Genomic DNA, 25,202 nt, shown 5'->3' on the forward strand with positions numbered 1-25,202 from the left:
AGCCTTCGAGGGAAATCCTCACTTGGCCCCCTTGTGTGTGAGTGTGTGTGTGTTAAATGTAAATCTTGTACATATGGGTTCTCGTGATAGGCATGAATATCGAATGTAGTCCGGTACACGTGGTAAAAAAAAAAAGTAATAAATGTCCTTACATTGTTTATTCTCGTGGCCGCATTATCTGCTTAACCTTTCCCTATTGATCCTTGAGATCGAGCTACTCTATCGCGTTCTACTAGTCCATCAGCATTTGTGTACTTGACCTTTAGGTCTGACCTCGTTGTATGTACTTGTTTCTCCAGTTTCCGGAATGGAAGCTTATATTTTCCTGGATTATTTTTTTTTCTCCTCAACATTTTACCTTCATTCATTTTTTGCCTTCATTATCTTTTCTGTTATTCGTTAATCTATCTTTTTCAACATTTTACCTTCATTCATTTTTTGCTTCCTTTGTCTTTTTTGTTATACGTTAATCTATCTTTTTTTTTTTTTTGTCTTGACAGTTTGTGTGTGCTCGCTGGGGATTTCTATGTCACTTCCCACCACTTCCGTTGTGGGCTTCTCTGAAACCTATAGTTACTAGTAAATCCATAAATCCAGTTCTTCCGTGCTCACAGTGTCTGTCTTGTCGACCATCGTGACTGACATTATCTTTCCAGTTTATGTCTGTTTTGACCAGGCGTTTACATTTAACGACCAGACACCTTCGACTGATGACCAATCGTGCCAAGTCCTTCAACGTGGCTGTTTCTTCCTCCTCTGGTGTTGCTGTCACTCTGGGGGAGGTTGTATCATCATCAATGGACGGAAAGGAGTACAATCTCATCAAAGAAATTTTCATTCCAAGTCCACTCTTTCCCTTCTACCGGCTGTAGCGCAACTCTGAAACTGCAGGAATCCCGGGAAATGGCGGTTTGAAAAAAAAAAAAAAATAATAAAAGAAAGAGTACCCGGCGGTTATCGGGAAAAATAACTGGCGTCTTAAAAATGCCAAGACCAACCGGCAGTTGCTTATAACCCTACCTATACTCTGCAGAACCAATATCCCAAATTTGAGGTCTTTAGGTACAATGCTTCAGCCGTCATCGTAACGAACTCCAAAAACAAGTGTTCCAAAGATCTCTTCTAGTTCCTCATCAACTCCTCGCTAGGTCCTCCCCAGATCTTCTTTAGATCCCTTCCAGGTCTTCTCTGGTCCTCCAACATATCTTCCGCAAATCCTCCCCAGGTCTTCCTCAACTTTACTTCAAGTTCTCCCCAAATGTTTTAAAACCTAAATCGGGTATACCTAAGGTCCTCTCTTCATCTTCTCCATGATCAAGATCAATGTTATTTTCCTGGCTCATGCCTACCACTTTTTTTTTTTAATTGCATCATGCGTTCTTATGCTCCAGTTATTAGCAAGCTAAGTATCAGGCTAATTCAGAGAGTAACATCTAGTTTGCCCCAGTCTCTCTACTACCTTATTTACCTTACAGAGAACATTAGCACTATGAGCTCAGCAATCAACGAAATCTGCATTTACTAGTCTTACAGAACAATTAGAAGCACAAGCGTCTCAAGGTACATTCCTTGGTTATTCTGCATACACTGTACACCACAGACGCTAGATGTGTTTATATCAATAAACCGTAGCCATATGGGCCAAACTACTAAGGTTAAGGAGTCTATGTTCACATGCCTTCACATCTACTACCAGACTAATCTTTCATCTACCAAGTCTAGTTTAGAAATGAAATACTGTACCTAATCGAGCAACAACATTAAATAAGAAACAGGTAATCACTTATACTAAAGTTCTGCAACCTCTTTTCCCGTATCTTAGTTCCTGTATCAGTATATGTGTGAACAAGGCTGCACAGACAAAGCTTGCAACTTATCCTGCATCACTTCTCATCAGTTTTCTTCGACAGTACTGAACATCAATCCTTTGTCATCATGAAAATGTCAATGATTTTCTGCAATTAAGTAATTCATAATGCTATCCTCCAATATTCTTTCAAATCTTGTAGATTACACAAACCGTAGTTAGTACTACTTCACGGATAGATTGAAGCAAACAACTGGTACATCCACTGTTTTAATTCATTATCACAAAGCCTATTTTTTCACAAACATGTCACCACATTTATAAAAATAATCTAAAGTCACTGGCCTCACATTCGTGAGGTGAAAAACACTAAACCTAATGAAAGCACTGATGAGTGTGGACAGCTGCCTCGCCTCCGTTCTGGCACCTTCAACTGCCACAAACATTGCAAAAGACTCGTTTCCAATGTTTAGTGGTCGAGATGAATTTCTTTATGAATCTCACAAATGAAAACAACAGCGAATACAATGAAGGAATCCAATCAAAGCGGATACTTGTTCAACCTTCAGAACTTCAGCTCCAGTCTGCATGCAACATGATTGTTAAAGTATTCACAAATCTAATATATGATTAGAAAGCAAAAGACAGATTGAGACAAAAAAAAAAAAAATCTCCAAGGCCATATTTTCTTCTGTTCATTTCCACAGATTTATGATACGACGACAGGCAAGCTTATTTCTTTTGAGCAGACAAACAAACATTACACATCTGTTCCCTAACATATCACGGCACTTAACATTTACATAATAAATAATCTTGAAGTCACAGAACTTAAATACTAAACATATACACAAATGTTTAGATAAAAATCTTTGTACTTTATGTACATATTGCAATAAACTTAACACCAAATACTTAGAGCGGAGTATGAGAAATTGGCTCAGCTAATAGGAGTATGTATGTCTACCTAACATATCATAATGCTGTCAAATCAATATCGTTCAGTTTTGAAGTAGTTAAAAAAAGTCATTAAATGACCGTGTTCTGAAATGCTTTAAATAGAACAGCTGATGCAGGAGAATAAATAAAATACACAGCGCCAAAGCTGACATTAAGCCGATTCACATTCTCAAACTCGGCTCGTAGACAAACACAGTATTATGGTCCATTATTTTCCTGTTCCCAACTTGGGCCCAATGCATTGGTCACCACTTGAGGTCACGTCACAATACCGTGGAGCCTGATTTGTGGACAATGAGTATTCTACCATCATTAATTGTCAAAGGCTCCATCACGAATACGTAAAAATGAAGGGAAAAAACAAAGAAATCACCTGAATTTGTCTAAATGATTGGTCAAAATGACTGACTTGCTTGACTAAATCCATGAAAGCTATACGAGAGATGAGTAACGTGGAGACGGTGGTTTGGTAAATCCTCCTGTCACTCCGGCAGGAAGCATCATCATCACCTCTGGGCCACACAGTCTTTGGCATCGTTTGTTTCATGCAGGCAAAAACAGAAAGCTTTTCAGAATCACCTCCTCTTCGTAGCATAAATCTCGACGGCAACATGACATGAAGTTAAGTGTTAGATTAAGTACCACTAGACTAAAGTATGGTGGCTTTCTTCCGAGTAACTTCATAGAAACAATGTTTAGCATAGGCTTCCCAACCTACGTCCGTTGCGGGAGGAAAAAACAAAACAATTATCTGCACTTATTTGCAGTTACAAAATACAATATGATATAGCACCGGACCCTTTGGCATAAGCCAAGGGGCAAAAAAAGGCGACTTTAGTGACGCATAGTTCACTTTCAAAATTCCCTGTTAGGGTAACCCTTCCAAAACCAACCCCCCCTTTTTTTAAAGTACAAAACAACACTTGGTGTCCAATTCCAAGGCAATTGCTTTCATGCAGTTACTAGGCATTATGCCTCCTATGGACTGCAAGAAAGTACAAAATCTGAGAAGAAAGTAAAGAAAAATATACAAAGGCACTGTTGGTCTGTGTCAGGCAGCACGGTACAATGTGGTTTACGTGTGAAGCACCAAGTACATCAAAGGTCGGAAACACATTGTACTAGCAACATCTGTTACCAGGTCACTGTCCTGGCATGCGACCTGGAACCTAACTTGACCCCGTCTGAGGGGGTTGCAAGATAACTGTTCCAGAGTTACCCCGCCTGTTTAAAGTGTCATTCCCGTCGGTTTATTAAACAACTCAAGTTCCTTGCTGCGTCGAGTAAGGGGACATCTGCTGTTGCTGGGGCGTGAAGACTGGAGGTTGGTAGGATGGTAGGACGGCTGGGGAGCTGATGATGGCGTACTGTGAGGCGTGTGAGGGAGTGAGGCCGCCGTGGGTGACCGAGAAGGTTGGGGTCTGGCAGTAGGGCGGTGGCGCGGAGTCGTACACTGCTGGCTGGGCCCTCTCGTTCCCGGCGACCATCTGCTGCTGCTGAGACGCTGGTGGGGAGTGCTGGCCGTACACAACCTGAGACACGTTATTCCCTGCCATGATTTTCCTCTGAAAGCTCTTGCTGCATCTGAGAATCTTGTCCGTACATGAGAACATCATTCCTTCCCATCATCGGCTGCTGCTGGAAGTTCAGTATATGCTGACCCAAGCGTCGAGGTCCTCCTGTGAGAACTCTGGCACCAAGGTCTCCGGCAGGCCTAGTGCCACAAGGGGCGTCTCCCCCGAGGGTCGCCGGGAGAGGACGTGGCAGCGCAGACTGAAGCGGACCACATCCCCGGGACCCGCATTCGGGGACGACACTGTCTGGGGGGAACACAAATGCCATCACAACCACTTCTACTTAAGAGACACTACAGTGCTAACTTAACTAAAGGGTATCATTCACTACGAGAGTAAGAAACACTACTGTGCTACTTAACTAGAGGGTATCATTTAGTAAAGTGGCGTAACAGCAACAAGAATATTCTAAGAAAAAAAGATTATATGAACCCAAACACCGACTCACAAGTTTACTTCAATTAAGTAATGAACTATCTTACATAAGTTTACTTCTACAACTAGATGATTAACTCTATACTAGTTTTACTTCTACAACGAAATAATCAAATCAATATTCAAATTAGATAAAGCTACTCTTTCCCTACAACACATACCTATCGTCTCTAACCACAGGAAGTGTTAAAAACTAATCGACCAAAGATGTGTGATAAATGTATCGTCATGATCTCACCAATCACGCCAGGTACAGAGTGTCAGGTTAAGGTAACTGGTTGTGAGTAAGGTCAGAGTTTGGGGAGATAATGCGCCGTCCAATTGATAATAGCGACGGAGGGGGTGAGTGGCGAAGGCAATGTAAGCGGTGGGCATTGCTGATGGGACCCTCTGTGATGTCGTCTGAGGGTTATAGAGTGGAAACCTGAAGGGAGTGGTAAGCGAGTGGATGACCTACAGGGGCGGGCAAGCAGGCTGGTTGGGGATCTGCAGGAGCAGACAGGTGGGTAGGGGACCGATAGGAGCAGGTAGGTCGGCAGGGGACCTTTAGGGGTAGGCAGGGATAAGCATGAGAGTGGGGAACCCACATGGGTGGGTATGCAAGTGAGGAACCGTCGTGAGTAGGGAGAGAGTGAGTGGGGGTGTCTACAACAGCAGACAAGCCAATGGGAACCTTATGACTGTCTAGGAGATATTGGTGTGTGGCAAGTGAGGTGGGGAAGAATACACATGGGAGTACAAGGGAAGGAGAGATGACAGGGGAACCTGACGGTCCACGACGAGGCTATGTGATAGGGGTCAGTGTAGTCATGCGGGGACTCGTCCTCGGTCAGGAGGGCTAGTGTAGTAAGGGACTCACCGCCGTACTGGAGACCGTCGTAGTCCATGAGAGGAGCTTCAGGCTCCAGGGCAGCGCCGGCCACCAGGCAGCCAGGGGAGGACCCACGGTAGTCCTCGTCCAGAGACCGCATCTGTAACGAAGAACCTACCATTAGACACACTGTAACCCTGTCAATACTTCCACACATCAGTGTTAATTGTTCTAAAGGACGAACAATTGTCCATGTCGATACTGGACAGAACATCTGTGATTATGTCATGACAAAGATCGACAATGTATGTAGCCTGGAAATTCAGTTTTCCTCCAGCCAATCTGAGCAATAACTTCAGCCTACTGAGCGATCACTTTAGCCTAGCCGCGTGCCGTACCTTTCTCTTGGCGAGGGCCTGTTCCTTGGCTGAGTGGTTCTTCACGTGCTTCCTGAGCGAGGACGGATCCGTGTAGCGTTTCTTGCATCCGGGCACCGAACACACGTAGGGCTTCTGAAAATCATCACCAGTATTAACACTCTTGTTATAACACCCTCTCTACACCGCTATCATGACGTGTTACCTCGAACTACCCTCAGAGCCGTCTTGTCAGACCTATTATCTAATTCTACTCCCTACTCCATGGTTTAAGTTGCCATATATTTGACCCATATATTTTTTCTTATACGTAATTGATCACATTTTTTTACATGATACCTATATAATTCAGGATGACATCAACTGTTGTAAATAAATCAACGGAAAGGATGATTTACAAATAAGTTCATGGATAAGTCATTCGTATATATTACTAGATCCTTGAGCACGACGCGCTATATAAGACCCTCGCACAACACCCTGGGCCAAGTTGTAGGCCAGGTCATCGCACTCAAGGGTTGTGCTTCGTGCTCAGGTGATAAGGACGAACATAGGTGATACTTACGGCATCGACGTGTGTCCTCTGGTGCTTGGCTCTGTCGGAGGAGTTGGAGAAGGCCTTCATGCAGTGAGGGTACACGCAGATGTACGGCCGCTCGCCTGTGTGGCTCCGTAGATGGATCTTCAGGTTCTCAAGTCTTGAGAACGCCTTCGTGCACCCTTTAAACTGAAAAGAAAAGGTACACAATTAACGCTACTGGTTCGTAAATAGGTTTACAAGTCCTTCTTTCACTGCTCATACAACATTCTTAATTTAGTCAAGACTAAATCACATGAACTGAAGAATGTATTCATAAACTTCTAAATATTTCTTGACTTGTAAATGCCAGAGACGGACCCTTGTCATGTCTTAACCATATGACATCATCGGTATGGCGGCCTAAGCATCAGGTCACGTGATCCCGCTCCTGGTCCCATCACTGCCCAGCCTCAACACGATCAAGATTTATCACCAATCGCAGAATTCCTGGCGTTCATGTTTCTCGGCTTGTGTGTCTGGTTGTTTACTTATTTTCCTGCGGCAGTGGGTTATGTGCGTGTTGGGCTAATATCTTCATCCTTTACAGTGTTGATTTAATTTCTTGGCTTGCCAGCTGCGAGAGAGGATGTCGTGTGATTATGTGAGATTAACAGGTCTCTTCAGCGCATCCTCTCAAGTTATTCTATTTTCGTAACCCATTTTCCGTGGCTGCTGGTAGGGGGGTGTCAAGTCTTTTGTTTATCCTCAAGCGTATTCATGATGACCTAAAGCCGGCCATAACACTGGGGACCTTACCAGGAGTCGTCTTTATAATACACATCCAAGTGCTGACACCACAGATATGAACGTTAAGTCCTCTTATTCAATCGATTTATTTTTCGGAGGTATAGTGACTGCACATTAGCTAGGAGCCATTTGTCTGGCACCTGTATCATTATCGCAGAAGGTAACTACTGGCCTTTTGAATTAGAAATTACAGATCCGCACCTAACTACGATCCTCATATGAATGTTTTCAGAACTTAAGTGGGTTGAAAACTTTCGTAATGGTTCGTTAAATCAGACTGGATTACTTCATGCATTTAGTACCATAACCTTGTCTTTAGGTCAAAAGTATTCATTTATCCAAGACACACAAAGTGATCATCTAAGATTAAAATACCAAACGATCATTTGTCCAAGATACAGACAAAAAACGATCATTTGTCCAAGTGCTCACAGACAAAGCGATTATTTGTCCAATATACGTAGACAAATCGATCATCCTTCCAAGATGAAAGAGGCAAAACGATCATTTGTCCAAGTGCTCACAGACAAAGCGATTATTTGTCCAATATACGTAGACAAATCGATCATCCTTCCAAGATGAAAGAGGCAAAACGATCATTTGTCCAAGTCTACACAGACAAAACGATTTTACTCATCCAGTCGTTGGAGTAAATACAATTCCCGTTACCCTGACAAGTTGGCGGTCGCGTAGTGACACACAGCCTAGTCGTCTACACTCTCCAGACTGGCGTTATGCAACTGATAAGCCGTCTTATCAAACATTTATGCGGCTGGGCAAGATTACACAAGCATGGCTTTTTTTTTTTTTTTTTTGCAGACCTATATACGTGGCTGGCATCTCTTGTTGGCGGGAACTGTAGCACACACACACACACACACGCATCATTTGGACCTTACCGTAGCAACTAGGCGAGGATGGTCGAATGTTATAACGAAGCCTTCACCGCTTGTGTTGATCCCGTGCCCCTATATATTTCTCATAATTTCCTGGGTTTTATCACTAACAAACGTTATCATTATGACGATAAGATTAGAAACCTAGACCATGAAACTGGAGGGAGCCATGAGGAAGACAGTAAGGTGATAATCGTCCCGCTCGCCAACCGCTCACATTTTCAACTCAATATCACAGGCACAGATCTCAATAGAACATAATCTACCCATAACTAGTAACTTCTTTTCGTACATTATCGCAAAAAGCATGTGTGTGTGTGTGTGTGTGTGTGTGTGTGGAGAGAGAGAGAGAGAGAGAGAGAGAGAGAGAGAGAGAGAGAGAGAGAGAGAGAGAGAGAGAGAGAGAGAGAGAGAGAGAGAGAGAGAGAGAGAGATTGGGGTGTATTCAATATGGAAACAAATGTTAAAATTCATAATTTTGCTTAGCATATTAAATAATGAATCCACCTGGTGCAACCAGATATGGCGACAATCAGTAAATGATCTGGCAACATTATGAAGAAAAGTCCCGAAAACCTGCAAATCAATATATATATATATATATATATATATATATATATATATATATATATATATATATATATATATATATATACTATATACTATTCGCCATTACCCGCGTCAGCGAGGTAGCGTTAAGAACAGAGGACTGAGCCTTTGAGGATTATCCTCACTTGGCCCTCTTCTCTGTTCCTTCTTTTGGAAAATCAAAAACGAGAGGGGAGGAATTTCAGCCCCCCGCTCCGTCCTCTTATAGTCGCCTTCTACGACACGCAGGGAATACGTGGGAAATATTCTTTCCCCCCTATTCCCATGGATAATATCTATATGTACATATAATCCCAGACCCCTTTCCATGAGGATCCTACAGCTTTAAGGCTGCGTTACAAGCAGTAGCAAGGAAAGGATGAACTCCTTTGAGGTGAGATTGTATTCCAATGATACAATCTTGGCAAAGATAACTACTCATTCGCTGCGTAATCACTAGCAAGTGGAGTCCGGTAACGCCTGTATATATACCTTTTAAGCTTTTTGCGCCAAGTTCCTTCTATGAAGCTCCCGCAGCGTTCAAGAACTACAGGTCAAGATGTCCGACGATGTGCAAGACAATGTAGAAGCAAACATTACGTGTCTTCAGTATGGAAGCTGCATATTGGACATATGGGGTCTTATGTTTTACAGATGGGGATGGGTGGTGTCCACCTCGCAGACGAGAAAGTGTAACTCGTATATACATGGGGAGTGTGGTTTCAGGCGGGTGTGTATATGTATGGTAGGGTGGTGTTTAAGACCGGGTTGGGGGCGCTCGATAATCAAGTATATCTTACAAAAGCATCATAAGCATTATGTGAACCACCAAACGAACACATGTGGAAGCATTAAGTTCGCAACTTTAAATCGTAACTGCCAGAAGTACGAGGTTACTCGCTGGGTATCAGTGTTCTGAGGGCCACAGCGGACGAGAGACGAGCAGGGAAAAGCGTGGATGTAGGCCGCGCCGCTGCTTAGAATCGTTAAAAGCTTAACTGCTTCCCTACCGTCATATGATATCCCGCCTACCTTTATGACCACACTTGTTTACCAACTATATAGCATGCTACTGATCTCAACACTAGACGGTGAGGACTATCCCTACCCGCCACAACATAAAAAAAAAGAATCCAAAACCACACACAGGCAAACACGAAACACACGCACAGACATATATACGAAAATATACAGCCACCATTATTACTAATGCAACTAACTACTCATAGACATATCCTATATATATATATATATATATATATATATATATATATATATATATATATATATATATATATATATATATATATGGAAAGCTCTCTCCGTTATACATGAATAGTAGCGAGATATGCACGTTCAAACTTACAGAAATAAAAAGCTAAACACAATGACCACCTTCGTTTAGCAGCTCACACGTTACTCCAATAAACTCTACAATAGAGGGCTGACACCCAGGCGGCTACTCCATGTCTGAAGGTAGCGTCTTTAGTGTCATTTAATGCGTGGCAGCAGAGGCTCACTTTACTGGGCCAACTGTGTCTTGCTAGCCTCATTCCCCGGCTCTAGTGACCCATCAGGCTTCTACCCATCTCATTTGATATATTCTCATTTCCAACCAAATCATTTCTCAGGGACTTATGCCAAGGGAAATGAATCCCAAAAGAATACGGGTTAATACTATGTGGAAGCTGTATGCGGCGGTCCTCTTAAGCGGATACACTATACGTGTCGAGCATCGCCCACAGAGTTCTTAACTGTCATTTCATTTTTGTAACCAAATCTTGGCCACGCTGTTGGTGGTGTCTGTCTGTCCGTCTGTCACGATCTAATTGGCCTTTATTGTGAAGATTTTGTGGAGATGTTAAGAGTGTGTGCGTGTGGTTTCCCCTGTCTTTTATTCAATCTTCCCATATAAACTGGCTCGTGTTTTAACTTTTGAATGAGTCAGTTTAAATTGCGCACAGCTTTGTTTGAATATTTGTAATGTGATGGAGCTTATTAGTAAGGAAAGTCGTCCATGTCCATGACTTTCCTCGGTTAACTTCATCAAAATCTGACTTGGACTCGAGGATACTTATTTTGTGATAATGAAACTGTACGCTTAATGCTCTTAGAGGCCGTGTACGAAACCGTTTAGATAAGCCATCATTCGTTTTCCGTCCTGCCGACACCTCTGCGTGCCATACGGGGTGATTTTCTAAAAAGAATATTTGACCTTTCACGACTTCACCCGCATATTTGAAGTTCGACCCACCAACTGTGGCCGGAGGTCATTAAGGATGCCTCTCACTTTTTGCGCAAACGTAAAACCATGTGTGGCGGGAAATTTGAAACCATCCACTCCCACACAATGTAAAGTTCTGTAGTGGAACTTTGGCTCGATTTTTTTTTTGGTACATTATATTCCTTAAATCCATAAACAAAAGCGATTTATGAAAGTTTATTCATATTGAAGTAAACCCGCGCCAAAGACTTAAAAGAACTGGCCAGCTTTGCCATGACTTAAGGCCTGTGCAAATGAATGAACCGAGTTAATATATTCTATGCACCATCATGAGCAAGAACGGGCGGGACAATTCAGATACTTTCAACTTAATCTAGGAATTGAAACGTCAATAACGTGTGTGTGTGTGTGTGTGTGTGTGTGTGTGTGTGTGTGTGTGTGTGTGTGTGTGTGGGGTAGGGGTCGGCGGCTAATCGGCCATCCAAGCACAAAAAGATAATGCTGTCACTTGGGGGCAACGATGAACTATGGATACACTCGAGACCTCAACGGCAGTACTAACGTGGAACAACACCTTTGGTTCCCACGTAGCCTCAAAATCCCTACGAGAGGCTCATGCTCCTCCGTCGATGTACACAATGGCCTATCTCAAACGTCTCCTTCTCCATCTACCACCCTGTGAGAAAAGAGAGAGAGAGAGAGAGAGAGAGAGAGAGAGAGAGAGAGAGAGAGAGAGAGAGAGAGAGAGAGAGAGAGAGAGAGAGAGAGGCCTTACGCAGGGTGTGGGGCCGGACTTGTCCCGGACGAAGGGACACCACCCATGCTGTTCCTCCAGTGGGTCACCTTTCTGCCCACCCTAGCTGGACTGACAGTCCTGTCTACCACCCACTGTACCACCTACTCTCACGCTGACAGACCTGTCAACCACCCACTATACCACTATCCTTCATGTTGACAGAACTGTCTACCACCCACTGTACCGTCTACCCTCATGCTAACAGACTTGTGTCTACCACCCACTGAACCACTTCCCCTCATACTGACAGTCCTGTCTACCACCCTCTGTGCCACCACCTTTCACGCTGACATTCTGTCTACCACCCACGCCTCTTGTTGACGGATGAGGAATGATATATCTTTAAAAAAAACTTTCTCTTTTTATTGCCTTTTTCTTCTTTCGATGACCATTACCTATTTTTTCTTTCTCTTCCTTCCATTCACAATACAAATCCCAAATATGTCCAGTTGACCCCATTAAGCTCAATTAAAACAATATGAATATCATATTTTCCCACTATCAAAAATATAAATATAATGTCCACCGAAATATGATAATAATGATAATAATAATAACAATAATATGAAGTAAGATATAAAGAAATCAGACATTTACCATACTGGGCCATAAGAAATGATTATATATATATATATATATATATATATATATATATATATATATATATATATATATATATATATATATATATATATATATAAAGAGAAAATATAGCCCCATAAAAAAACAGCGGAGCTAGCGCCCATCCCCAACTCACAAATATTAACACAACAATACACTCAAGAGGAAATACAATGATCCGTCCAAGGCTCCAAACAACTATGGAAGACAAACATTATACTAAGGTTACATTATATAGTGTAGGATTTCCCGAGGTTGGCCGCCACGAACTGGTGTCGCGCGTTTAAATCTTGGCGGACTCAACACCCCGCTCACAACCCCCAGCCAGCGACGCCACGACCGAAGTTGTTACATGACTGTTCTTTTATTTTCGCTGAGTGAGCAAAGTGCTTGCGATTTATTACTCTCTCTCTCTCTCTCTCTCTCTCTCTCTCGAGCGCGCGCGCTAGTGTCAGGAGCTGACGGTAGAAATGGCCTCAGTCGCTCACATCCAAATGGAGTTCACGTCCGCGTGAATGGCAACCACAGGTGAAGTGACCTGAGGGACGTCCACCCCCTAGCTAATAGCCACCAATGGACAGGTGTCGTCTCACGGGGCCCCATACCGCACGGGGACCAGCAATACGTGCATACGGAGGGAACTCGAGGACAAGCAGGTACTAACACTTGAGTGACACAAAGGCCCTGTGACAGACGATGGTGCTCTCTGCCTGGGCGTGTGTTCTTCTGTATGTTACCTTACTAGTGGTGGTGGTCCCTGCGTGGATCCTCGTACCACTATCAACAAATGCCACCATCCTCCACGTACTGGATATATGGAGGTTCATCATAGCCATGAGAAATGCACCATTAGATAGGAGATAAGCGGAGGATCCGAGGCCCACACAACCAGCTGTTTTGAGTGGCAGTAGCTGGGTGACACAAGGACCCCACATCCAGGAGGGGGCTCTCACCAGCGGATCCTACATCTCCGGGAGTCACCAGCAGCTGGGTGACACAAGGACTCCTCCTCCAGACCGGGGTTCTCACCAGCAGGTCCTACAGCCCCCAGGTGTCATCCGTAGCTGAATGACAAGAACCCCACCTCCAGGCCGGGGTTACTATCATCTAGCGGACACTCTGGTGCCACACTCCTGTGAAGACCATCATCAACCGAGAGACGTACAAGAGGCCACCTCTGGCTAGTTGTGTAGTCTCGCGTCTGTACCGCTAATCATGTTCACGTATGTATCCTGACCACCTTCATCGAAAGCCCACTATTCATGTCCTTATTCTTTTCTCGAGAGGGTGTTGACTCCCGGAGCGGAGGGCATGGGGCAAACACGTGTGTCAGAGCTCTGGTGTTACAGGCTTGCGTCTCCAACAGACCGATCCTCCAAGCCGCGCATCACCTAACGTGTGCAACGCAACACTCGCCCATGTGTTCTGTGGTCTGTCTCTGCCTCGTGAAGCAATGTAGTTTTCTCTGCGCTGGGAGCTGGGTCGCCGAAGTGTTCATTGTGAGGACTGAGATAATACAGCAGGGGACATACAGGGAGTGTATTAAGATAACTTAATACACTCTGGACCAAGATCATCGGAAATTAAGTTCTGAAACGACGGTCCAAGGCCACAGCACGACCACTGAACGACACGAGCACGACGGAAGGGCTTTTAGGTATGAATGTCTGGCCTTTGAAATGAACCATAATATTATATAAAACTTACAAAATTACCCCACATGGCACGGGAAGGCGATGATTATTTGGTGCGAGTGTTCAGGCCTTACCAGGTACACATATACTAATAAAGAGAATAATCTTGGTAATATTCCGTGCACGATCCTTAATCTTACGAGACATGTTGGCAGGAGTGGTTCAAAGAGCAGGTGGACATTGAGTCACCGGGGAAGCGCACCTCTTCTCCACCTGCAGGCATTCTGTCTACTGCAAGCACCCTGCTCCATTCACCAATGTGGCGGCCTCTTTTTTTTTGGTGCGTGTGTGAGGTATACATGCGAGTGAGGCTGGAGCAAGGGAGTAAAATCGTTAGGTGTGTGGCGAGGGAGGGCGCGCGGACCGTGAAGAGCTGTGTCCCAAGGGGGTGGCGATATACGATACGCTCAACATGTTTTTGTCAACAGATGGCCGAGCTGTGTGTTCTCCTACTCCACACCCAGACGCGATCGCGCTAGATTGCACCAGAAATCTGCACCACTGGTGTCTACAGCCCGGGGCCCCAGAGCAGAGGTGAGGGTGACGAGAAGGCGGGAGGTGTGGGAGGCTGGTGACGGCGGCTGCTGCTGCGGCAGCGGCAGGTCACGACTCCCGAGGATATGTGTGTGAAGGACACATGAACCTCGCCAGTGACGACCAGGTTTGTTTTTGTCGCGTCAGGCGTGGAGAGGATGCCACCCGCGCCACACTCACTCTTGCACACTTTCTTCCACACCGCTTTACTCTCTCACACACACTCAACGCCACCCCCTTCGCCCGCCTGCCTTCCCCCCGCACACACGCACACGCAACCTACCCACCCGTACGACTGTACCAGGCTTAGTCTACTGTTGATAAAAAGATACCATCTTGAGGACTTAGTTTTTGGAAATGTGCTAATGCGATAATTGTGTGATATTACAAATACTCATATCATTCAGTTCTTTCCTTAACAGAAATGATAATAAAAATAGTCATAATAATAATAATAATGATAATAATGATAATAATAATAATAATAATAATAATAATAATAATAACAATAATAATGATAATAATAATAATGATAACAATAATAATAATAATAATAATAATAATAATAATAATAATAATGATAATAATAATAATAATAATGATAATAATAATAGCAATGATAATAATGATAATCACAACAACAACAACAACAACAATAATGATAATAATGATAATACTACTACTACTACTACTAATAATAATAATGATAATGATGATTAATGATAATATAATCACAGTACAAACGCACAGATGGAAAAAGGAGAGAGAGAGAGAGAGAGAGAGAGAGAGAGAGAGAGAGAGAGAGAGAGAGAGAGAGAGAGAGAGAGAGAGAGAGAGCCTAGCTTTCTTTGTGAAGAGCTGTTCAGGTTAGCGGGGCTTCAGACGGCGTCTGGAGCCAGGTTCTCACGGTGTGACCCCCTCTGGTGTGGGCGAACACCAACATTCATTATTATTCACGAGCCTGACTCATCACCACCACCACCACCAGCACTCATCCAACCAGCCAGGGGCGGGGCACCAGCTCCACCACCATCATTTCCTGAGAGTCGGCCTGCCCGGATGCCATCATCATCATCATCATCATCATCATCATCATCATCATCATCCCTCCTCGTGTGATGACTCCGATGATAGGATAAACGTACTGGAATACACGCAAAAGACTTACGACCTGCGTGAAGTACGAGGGTGAGGCCCTCTGTGGCACGACGGATCCAAGCGTGTCACTTTCGGGCGGTATGAAAACATGTGGTGAGGGAGCGAGCGAACCACTCCTTGCTTGCTTGCCTGCCTACATGCCTGCTCCGTACTCAAGATGAACAACAAGTCCACGTACGCAGCAGCATCGTCAGAGTTCGCCTTTGAAAGCCACGTCTTAACGACGTCACTGAAGTACAGGAAATTATTTACGGATCGATTTACGATCGGTACTGGGGTGCGTCACGACGTGTAGTCTGTCATGATTCTATGACTTGGTTGATGTTGGGGATAAGCGTGAGTGTTGGTGATCTATGTGGCCCTGACAACCTTGAGAGTGTTTGTGGAGGCGAAGTAGAGCCACAACGCAAAGGATAATAATAGGTCGTACCTCACGACGCCTTCCTCACCTCCCCCTCTCCCTCGTGCAGTTATGATGATCGTCTGCCAGTCTTCAACCTCCTCAACACGACGGTACAGCCCCTGAAAGCCAGGCCCTTGACTTGACTTCGCAGTCATGTCAAAGGCCGAGTCATAGTACCCACGGGTCGTACCGCTGCACTGAAGAGGTTAATATATTCTATTTTTTCACCGAATGTGGTGCTGTTCCAACGTGAAGGTCTCGTGTCGACCAGTGGCGTGTTATGATCTCTACTTGGCAAAAGTGGGGAGGGCATCCGTTCTCGTCCACGAGGAGTGAATGGCCAGCGGTTACGACACGCGGCCTTCCGCTGGGCCACTGATTCCAATTAATGTCTTTACCACGAACCTGAGAGGGAGCGAAGGAAATACAGTTCTCCAGTACTCTAACAACTACGGTGTTTACCACAGCCCCAACGAGGTCATGATTTGCATACACGAAGTGGAAACAACGTGAACACAACACCACTTGCGTATCAGATGTCAGCGATGGAATTTCGGATGAGTGCTGAGGTACGAGACATGAGAGTGATAAAGCAGTAGCAGACGCCAGTAACGTGAGTCGCCATGCCTTAAGTAGGGAAGTGGCACTACCCACAAAACCCCATGTGAAAGGTGGTGCTTTAACACCCACCGCGCGGGCCGTGGCCGAGTTCTGCAGCGTACTTCATCACCGCCACGAGTCACGAGCATCTCGGCATGTCCTCGTTCAAAGTCACACCCACAACCATCCTTTCTCAACCAGGGCTCAAACATTTTCCAGTGACTTAACGAGAAACTTGGGTTCGTTAAGTAGATACCAGTAAGGCTTGTCTTATCCATCATCTACATAGAGGCAACCCTAACCATTTCTACGCAGGCATGAACGTACCCAAGCCTTCCTCTGGCACACTCACACCGTTCTCAGAAGATCCGTTGTTACGTGTCTTTTAGTGAATTAATGTACTCGGTCCCGTGGGAGGTTATAGCTATATTACACAATCATGAATTCAGAAACAAAAATGGCTAAAAGCTATACGAACGCTAAGAACTTTAGCGACTAGCAGTAGACGTCGCAGGCGGCTGACGTAAGCGGGTCGGGGGCCCTGGTTTACGATGTCACTCTTATCCATCAAGTCAGGTGATCGTCTTCTGTACTGACGCGATGGAGCGGGACGGGGCAAGGTCTACGGCCTGGTCGTTGCTCCACCGTACTGACTATACGTTCACTCACACGCATTACTATTATCATCCAACTGCCTGAAGAAAACGATGTTACTCGTGCAAAAAAGCATTACATGGTGTTTTACCGGACTTCGCCTGCTTGTGGGTACACCCGTGAATTGATAAAAAAGAATCACCTTCAGCGATGCCGTATCATAGTCACCGGACGGAAATGAGCATAGTCTTGTCAAGGAACTTCTTGCTTCAAATAAATTCATAACATTTCTCCTCCCGCGTAGCCCGCAGCCTCGAAGTTACAGGAGTCCCGTGCAAGTGTTGAGGTTTATATATGGGAACAGACGAAGGAATGGCCCAGTGTCTTGGGCCTATGAGGGATAAAGAACCTTGGATCTGAAGTTTGTGAACGATGAAGAACCTAAGTTATCGAGTCTGTGAAGGATGAGGAACCTGAAGTCTGGGGTATGTGAAAGATGAGAAACCTAGGGTCTAGTGTCTGTGAAAGATGAAGAACCTAGGGTCTGAGGTCTATGAAAGATGAGGAACCTAGGGTTTGAGGTCTGTGAAAGATGAGGAACCTAAAGTCTGGTGTCTGTGAAAGATGAGGAACGAGATCTGGGGTCTGTGAAGGAACGGCGACAAGGTTTATGATCATCAACTACAATTCATTCGTCAAGATGGTGTCTGCTGTTCCAGGAGGTCATATCCAGACATCAGCATGAGAGGTGAAGAAGAAGGTTAGGGTGGTGGGCGGCACTATGTCAGGCGGTGGATGGCACCCTTCCGTCAGGCGGCGGGCGTCAGGACAGGGTGTGTGGGCGCAGGAGTGGGTGGGCGGTCTCTTGGTTGGGCAGCTTCGCTATCGCATCTAATAGTTTTTATGAAGCGACGCGTCGTTAAGAAGCGGCTGGTGTCACGGGCAGGGGTCGCTGGGAGGCCTTATCGTCGTTAAATGCCTCCAGAGAGTCCATAAGAGGAGGCTGAAGCCTTAGTTCTGGAGGTACAGGAGGCGGGAGGTAAGCCAGGAGGAGGAGATGCAGAGACGGAGAAGCAGGACGCGTGAGGGAGAAGGGAGATAAGAAGGTGGTTCATTACGAACGAAAGTATTGGGGAGCAACAATAGGATGGGAGACAACAATAGGATCTGATTCTAATTCTGAACAATTTTATCCTCGAGGCAAAAGGGAACTGCTCCCCAGCTAGGTGAGGTGCCCGCATTACAATAGCATCGGTTTCAGGTGACTTCAAACTCATAAGTATGAATCAACAATGGGAGAAGGAAGGGTGCTAGAGCCAGCAATATGATGGGATGTTTTATCACGGGCGGCGGTGATAAAAATAGGGATCATGACAACTGAACATAGCACTCCTGACACAGGCTGGGGAACACAGTCTCATCACAAGGATGAGGGACATGACTGCTGGGTACTTACCGTGCACTTGTTGGGCTTCTCGCCGGAGTGGACGCGCATGTGGATGAGCAGTTTGTAACGGGCGTTGAAGGGCCGGTACCGACGTTGACACGCCGCCCAGAAGCACGTGAAGTCGTCGCCTTTCCTCTGGTCGATGTGGGCCTTCTCGATGTGCCGCGAGAGGGTCTCGCGCGAGGAGAAGAGAACGTTGCAGTCTACCCACCGGCAGAAGCGCGGACCGTCGTCGTCCGCTGGGCTGCAGGGCCGGCCCTCCTCGACGTCCTGGTGATGGTGGTCGTGGTACGGCGGCGACCCTCCCTGCTCGTCGGGCTCAGACTTGGGCTCTACCTTGTAGTAGTGCGAACTGCTCACTGGGGTGTTGTTGTTGTTGTTGTTCTTGGCCACCTCCTCCTCGGTGACCAGCGACTGGAAGGAGAGGTTGGCGCGCGGCGGTTGGTTGTTGTTGGCCTCGGGACGGGGGATGAGGTGGCCATAGCTCCCGCCCGACGGCGAGCAGGAGAGTTGCGGCGCCGTGTTCGTAGGCGACCCGCCACTCAGACACGTGGGCGACGACCTGATGATGGTGTTCAGGTCCAGGCCGTCCACGTTCATGGGTGAGGTGGAGTAAGGCCGCTTGTAGCGCCGCGTGGAGCTGAACGACCCGCGGTTGGAGGTGAAGGGCGACGGCAGCGAGGAGCCGCCGGGTGAGACGCTCATGGGCGAGGCCGAACACCGGCTGCCGCCCAAGTACAGGTCAAGCCCTTCGCTTGACGGCAGGTCCAGGAGATCCGTGTTGGGCGGCGGGGGAGGCATTGAGGTGGTGAATATAGGCGTGTCTGGAGGGCGTGGGTCCGTTACCACGAGTTCCGGTAGAGAGGAGCCGCCGGGCAGCGCCGTCAAGAGGTTCTCCAAGGAGGGAGGCCACTCCTCCCCCGCCAGGTAGAGGTCACCGTGCAGCTCCCCAAGTGCGCTCATGGCTGTGGACAACTGCGACGTGGCTCCAGCGCTCCCCGACTCCTGGGGCGCCTCCACGCTGATGGTGGGCGGCGAGAAGGCTGCGGGAGGACCAAGCGGGGATTCGGCATGCGACGCGTCTCCGAGAGGGCTAATGAGGCCGCCCAGGTCACATGAGGTCAGCTCCGAGGGTATGAGAGGTTCGGGCGACCCCGTGTGGCTGCTGGTGTAGTCCTCCAGGTGCATCCTGCTGCCTCCTGGAATGGAAACCTGCAGTTAGTAAACAACGTCACGAGACAAAGGCCTACAAACGTTCCTTAAATCCCCTATGACTGTCGAGGGCAATGTTCCAGACACATGACGTGTGTTTCCGTGACATATTCCTGAACTCACCGCCTGAAAACAACACGTCAGTAGCTGGTCGAGTCCTTCAATATGTACTGAACAGTGTTAAGAAATACGTAGTAATTATGTAACATTCAAACACCTTGGTAATGCCGACCATCTGATTGACACATCTTTAGTTTCGTCAGGTTATATGGCACGACCCTTGAGCTCTGCAATACGAAGGGTCAGGTCAAAGGCCATTACACGAAAGGGTTGTACCGTCGTGCTCAACTGATGGTCGCCACGAAATGCAATACTCCTTTTCACCCTCTCCATATCTATCACTACTACTACTACTACTACTACTACTACTACTACTACTACTACAACTACTATTACTACTGCTACTACTATTACTACTATTACTACTACTACTACTACTATTACTACTACTACTCCATGCCATTACCATCACGACTATTACTTGTGGTGCCGAAGTAAACACTACCATCACATGTATTATTACTGCTACTACTATCCAATCTACTGCTACACTAAAACGCTATATTTACTACCACTACGACTTAACACTATCGCTACATCAACCCCGTCACTATCAACGGCACGATCACTACATCATCACTACCAACACTATCATTCGTTATGTGACTATCCCACCACCATTATTCCTTACCACCAAAGAGGACCTCGTCTACCACTATCACTACATATCCGCTACATCATCACTACCAAGACTACATCATCACTACCAATATTTTTCCTACTGTCAATAAGTCTATCCCTACTTTTAAGTCTCCCAAAACAACTACCACTCCATCTATTACTACTACTACTACTTTTTCCCTTACTGTTAAGTTACTACTGCTGCTACTACTACTACTACTACTACTACTACTACGTATGTTTTCAGAAATATGTCTACTAGTAAGATATCAAACTTAAGACAACTTAGACTACTGTGGCCACCATTACACCTGCTGTTCTTACAGTAACTCTTACGATTGCTTGTTACAATACTGCTACAACTCTTACTGTCACTGTCCAACGCTTGCTGCTGCTACTAGCACTGCTACCAAAATATCTGTTTACTATTACGTGAACTATCACTAATATTAGCCTTATTAGTGATGGTACTCCCATCACTTCTACTACTACAACTGCCTTATATTACTAAGCCCAAAAACACGAGTAGTATCGCCAATTACACTACCATCTGTAGGTAAACCTATCGATTACCAAATGTGAGCCAAATTATTACTAATTGTATCACTATTACTACGACTACAACGTCTACTACTACTACTACTACTACTACTACTACTTCTACTACTACTACTACTATTACTACTACACTACTACTACAACTTCTCTACTACTAACCATATCATGGTTGGTCATATCACTGTAGCTGCCGCAATCACCTATATTTCCATTAATATTCTTCTCATATCATATTATTACCATTATTACCTGTCCTAGTAATCCGTTTCGTTATCTGGAAATACCATAGTCTTTCTCCACCACTCATTACATTGTTGAATATTCTTCTCCACCTCACTAATGCTTCAGAAACTACTACTACTACTACTACTACCACTACTACTACTACTACTACTAATACCCTAAGCATCAGGGCAAACATTGCTCTGCCACCTTAAGTACAACGGTATGACCCACTGAGTATGATAGGAAAGCCTCTCACCTGGCCCTCAGTGTCAAAGCTCAGAGGCCATATCACTTATGCCACAGTGACAACCAATGAACCATAAGCAAATCAAGATCATGTATCACAGCAAAGTAATTCATTAAGGTATGCAAGGACATCGTGGGTGACGCTTGATAAAAGGTAAGGAAGACAGATACAAAGATACTGTATATGTACAAACGAGAGGTTAATGCATCTGTGGATTGCTATATACAGTATGGAATTATGGTAATGATTAAGTATAGCAGGATAATGATGAGGATTTATAGGAAAAATATATACCATGGGATATTCTGTAACACATTACTATTAGTACAACATGTGTGTGTGTGTGTGTGTGTGTGTGTGTGTGGTGAGGCGTGTGGGGGTGGAGGGTATTTTGAGGTGGGGTTGGTACCCCACCACACCTGCGGGTCGTAACCCCGACACACGTCACGCACCTGTGGGTCACGACCTATTTTAGCCCCGTGGTGGCTGGGGACGCCCCGCGCTGGCACGCCCTCAGATGAATCCTCAAGTCTCTTCGGCTCTTGTAATCGATGTCACTCGTCAAACTTTTTTATGTATATAACTTTTTTTTTTTTTACTTTCCGAACCGTTTAGTTTCTGGTAATCACTCCTCCAGCGGCGGCTGTCCTGCACATAGAGCGTCCTTTGCCTAGTGCTCCGTCACTGTCCATAGGGTTTGGTGGGCTTGAGCGGCGGACTTATACGCGTGTGGTGGTCGCGTGTTGGGGAGGGTGTCGGCGTAGGGTAGGTGGTGTTGGGCAAGGGTGGGACGCGTGTCTTACAGGAGGCGGCACTAGCGTCTGGCACCAGGTCAAGTTTGCTTATGTTCGGTGCGGGGGTGTAGGCTATTATCACCACCCTGCCACCACCACCGCCGCCGCCGCTGCTGCTGCCCCCAACACAATCCTTACCAGCTCCTCCAACATCATCCTCAACCATTTATTCGCGGGCGGGATCGTCCGGATCGGTCTGGCGTGGTCACTCCGCCCTCAGGAACCAAGGTCTTCCTGGGATCTACCAACAGTAGCAATTACTCGACGTGATAATTGGTGAAAAAAAATTCGTGACTTAATTGTGTGCCATAAACGTTTGGCAGCAATGAGCGAGGGACTCGACGGTGGGCACTTGATGCCGCCTCATGATTGGAGGAGGGTGACACTGGCATCCTCCGCCACCCTCCCATTGGCTGACGCACACCAGATTAAAGAAAAAAAAAAAAAGAACACGCTCCACGGAAACAAAACGTTGGAATCTTTTCACAAGTACCCATACTACCGACCATGTGACCAGGACAACACACTGAGAGAGCGAGACGCACAGAGAAAGAGAGAGGAAGAGACAGACAGAGAGAAAGAGAGAGATAGAGAACTCCCGTCCACCTCAAAAGTATATGAAAGAAGAGCGTGTGTGTGTGTGTGTGTGTGTGCATGAGCCGAGTGAGGTAGTGTGGCCAGGAAGGAGAAGAGCCATGGGGGGAGACGACACACGCGGCCATGATCACTATCAACCTCTCGCTTACACTGCTCCGGGACCTTCCCATCTCCCACTTTTTATCCCATTCATCTGTACTATCACGGGGACGAAGGGAGGAAGTGGTGCATATTTTCTGTGGCAGCGACTGATACCAGGGGGGTATTATGTAACACCCTGTAGCGTGGATAGTCCATCTCTTGTCCTTATGAAGCACATGACACACGCTCCGCTGCACGGAACACCTGCGAACGGACGGGACTTCATCACTCAGGGAACCCTACATATGAAGATACTGTCTCAGGATATCATCTGTCTCGGGTTAGGATGTCTGAGGGCCACCATCTGCCTATGGCCACCACCATCTGTCAAGGGCCAACATCTGTCTGAAGCTACCATCTGTCTGAGGCCACCATCTGTCAATGGCCACCATCTGTCTATGGCCACTATCTGTCAATGGCCACCATCTGTCTATGGCCACCATCTGTCAGTGGCCACCATCTGTCAATGGCCACTATCTGTCTGAGGCCACCATCTGTCTATGGCCAACATCTATCTCTCTGAGGCCACTATCTGTCTACGACCACCATCCGTCAATGACTACCATCTGTCTGAAGCCAAAATCTGTCCAGGTACTGTCTTTAATCACCTTCGACTGAATTCACCAGCTATAGCAAGCCATCGGAGTTTCAGATGAACTGAAGCAGGTCGCCAACTCAACTGCTTCAAGCAGTAAGCAGTTTCCTGGAGGGCAAGCATTACGCTCCCTCTCTCTCTCTGTCCAGCTCGCCTGACCTGAGGCCATGAGAGCTTTTGCCGTTATTTTGTGTCCGTTGTCAATCGTCCGTCCATTTTTATCTCATTTCAGTCTCGGAAACCACTGAGCTAATTCAATCCAAACTTGACATGGACTGTCCTTAAAAGGTCCCTTCTCAAATTTGTAATCAGTGACCCCGCGAACACCGTCCAAGATGGCTGTTCCGACAAAAGAAAATAGAAATTTCTTCAAAGAGCCATAATATCTTCGTTTATCGGCAAAATTGGCTCAGGTTTCAACTGCATCTTAAGAAGTATAATCAACATAATATGTACGAAAATTTTTGTGTCAGATATAAGGTTTTACTGATTTTTTTTTTCTTCATTACGGACGGAGAGCCTATTGATCAAAAATAATCACAAAAAGAATCTATGTAACTAAGGAGCCAATGTGAAACCATCTAGGCAAGGGATGATCCTTGACTAAGTCCCTTTTCAGAACAGTGTTTAGCTACGGCAACCATCATCCCAAGCTGGTCACTTATCAAGTGAAAAAAATTCTTACGCGAAAAAACCTCTTTGTTTTACGGTACGTCTGTCACAAGCGTGCTGATGAGCTATTCAACAATCAAAGACGGATTTTTCAATGGAATATACAATTTACACCAATTTTCTCAATCGCGTGAATTTTTCATATTTTGACCGAAAGAATAATAACAGAATGGTAGATATGAAATGGGAAACTGGCTAATGTTGAGACTCTACATCAGGTTTAAAAGTTACCGCCCATACGTTTTTTGTCTAAATACTTGTATTTCAAATGTTAAGATAAATTTGTTTGAAATACGACTGACGTAGTGATTAATGAGAAATATAACAATAGCGTTTCGTTGTTGTGTCTGGGGCAGGGAAACAGGACGTGTTACATAAGACCATCATCAGATGGAACCAGTCCTCACATAGACTTACTTTTACAAACCATATTTCTCAACCAAAAGTTTAAATTCCACTTATCTACTCACTCCCGTTTTCCTTTTCAACACGAACTAAAGAAAAAAAAAACTATTCTCATTCATTTTTCATAGCTGTCGTGAAAGGGAACCTTATATTGCAACTATGCAAATTC

General features: G+C 45.5%; 1 protein-coding gene across 1 annotated transcript in view; it reads right to left on the minus strand.

The window, feature by feature from the left end:
- Window positions 1–2,064: 2,064 nt before the first annotated feature.
- The window catches only part of LOC139756335 (uncharacterized), a 133,483-nt gene continuing 110,345 nt past the window's right edge, over window positions 2,065–25,202 (minus strand). The window contains 6 exon segments of the mRNA XM_071675686.1: window positions 2,065–4,339; window positions 4,341–4,587; window positions 5,636–5,747; window positions 5,986–6,099; window positions 6,530–6,691; window positions 18,856–20,045. Of these exon segments, the coding sequence (XP_071531787.1) occupies window positions 4,030–4,339; window positions 4,341–4,587; window positions 5,636–5,747; window positions 5,986–6,099; window positions 6,530–6,691; window positions 18,856–20,045 (2,135 nt within the window). The 3' untranslated portion in view covers window positions 2,065–4,029.

Source organism: Panulirus ornatus, chromosome 21, assembly GCF_036320965.1.
Source record: "Panulirus ornatus isolate Po-2019 chromosome 21, ASM3632096v1, whole genome shotgun sequence".
Lineage (NCBI taxonomy): Eukaryota > Metazoa > Arthropoda > Malacostraca > Decapoda > Palinuridae > Panulirus > Panulirus ornatus.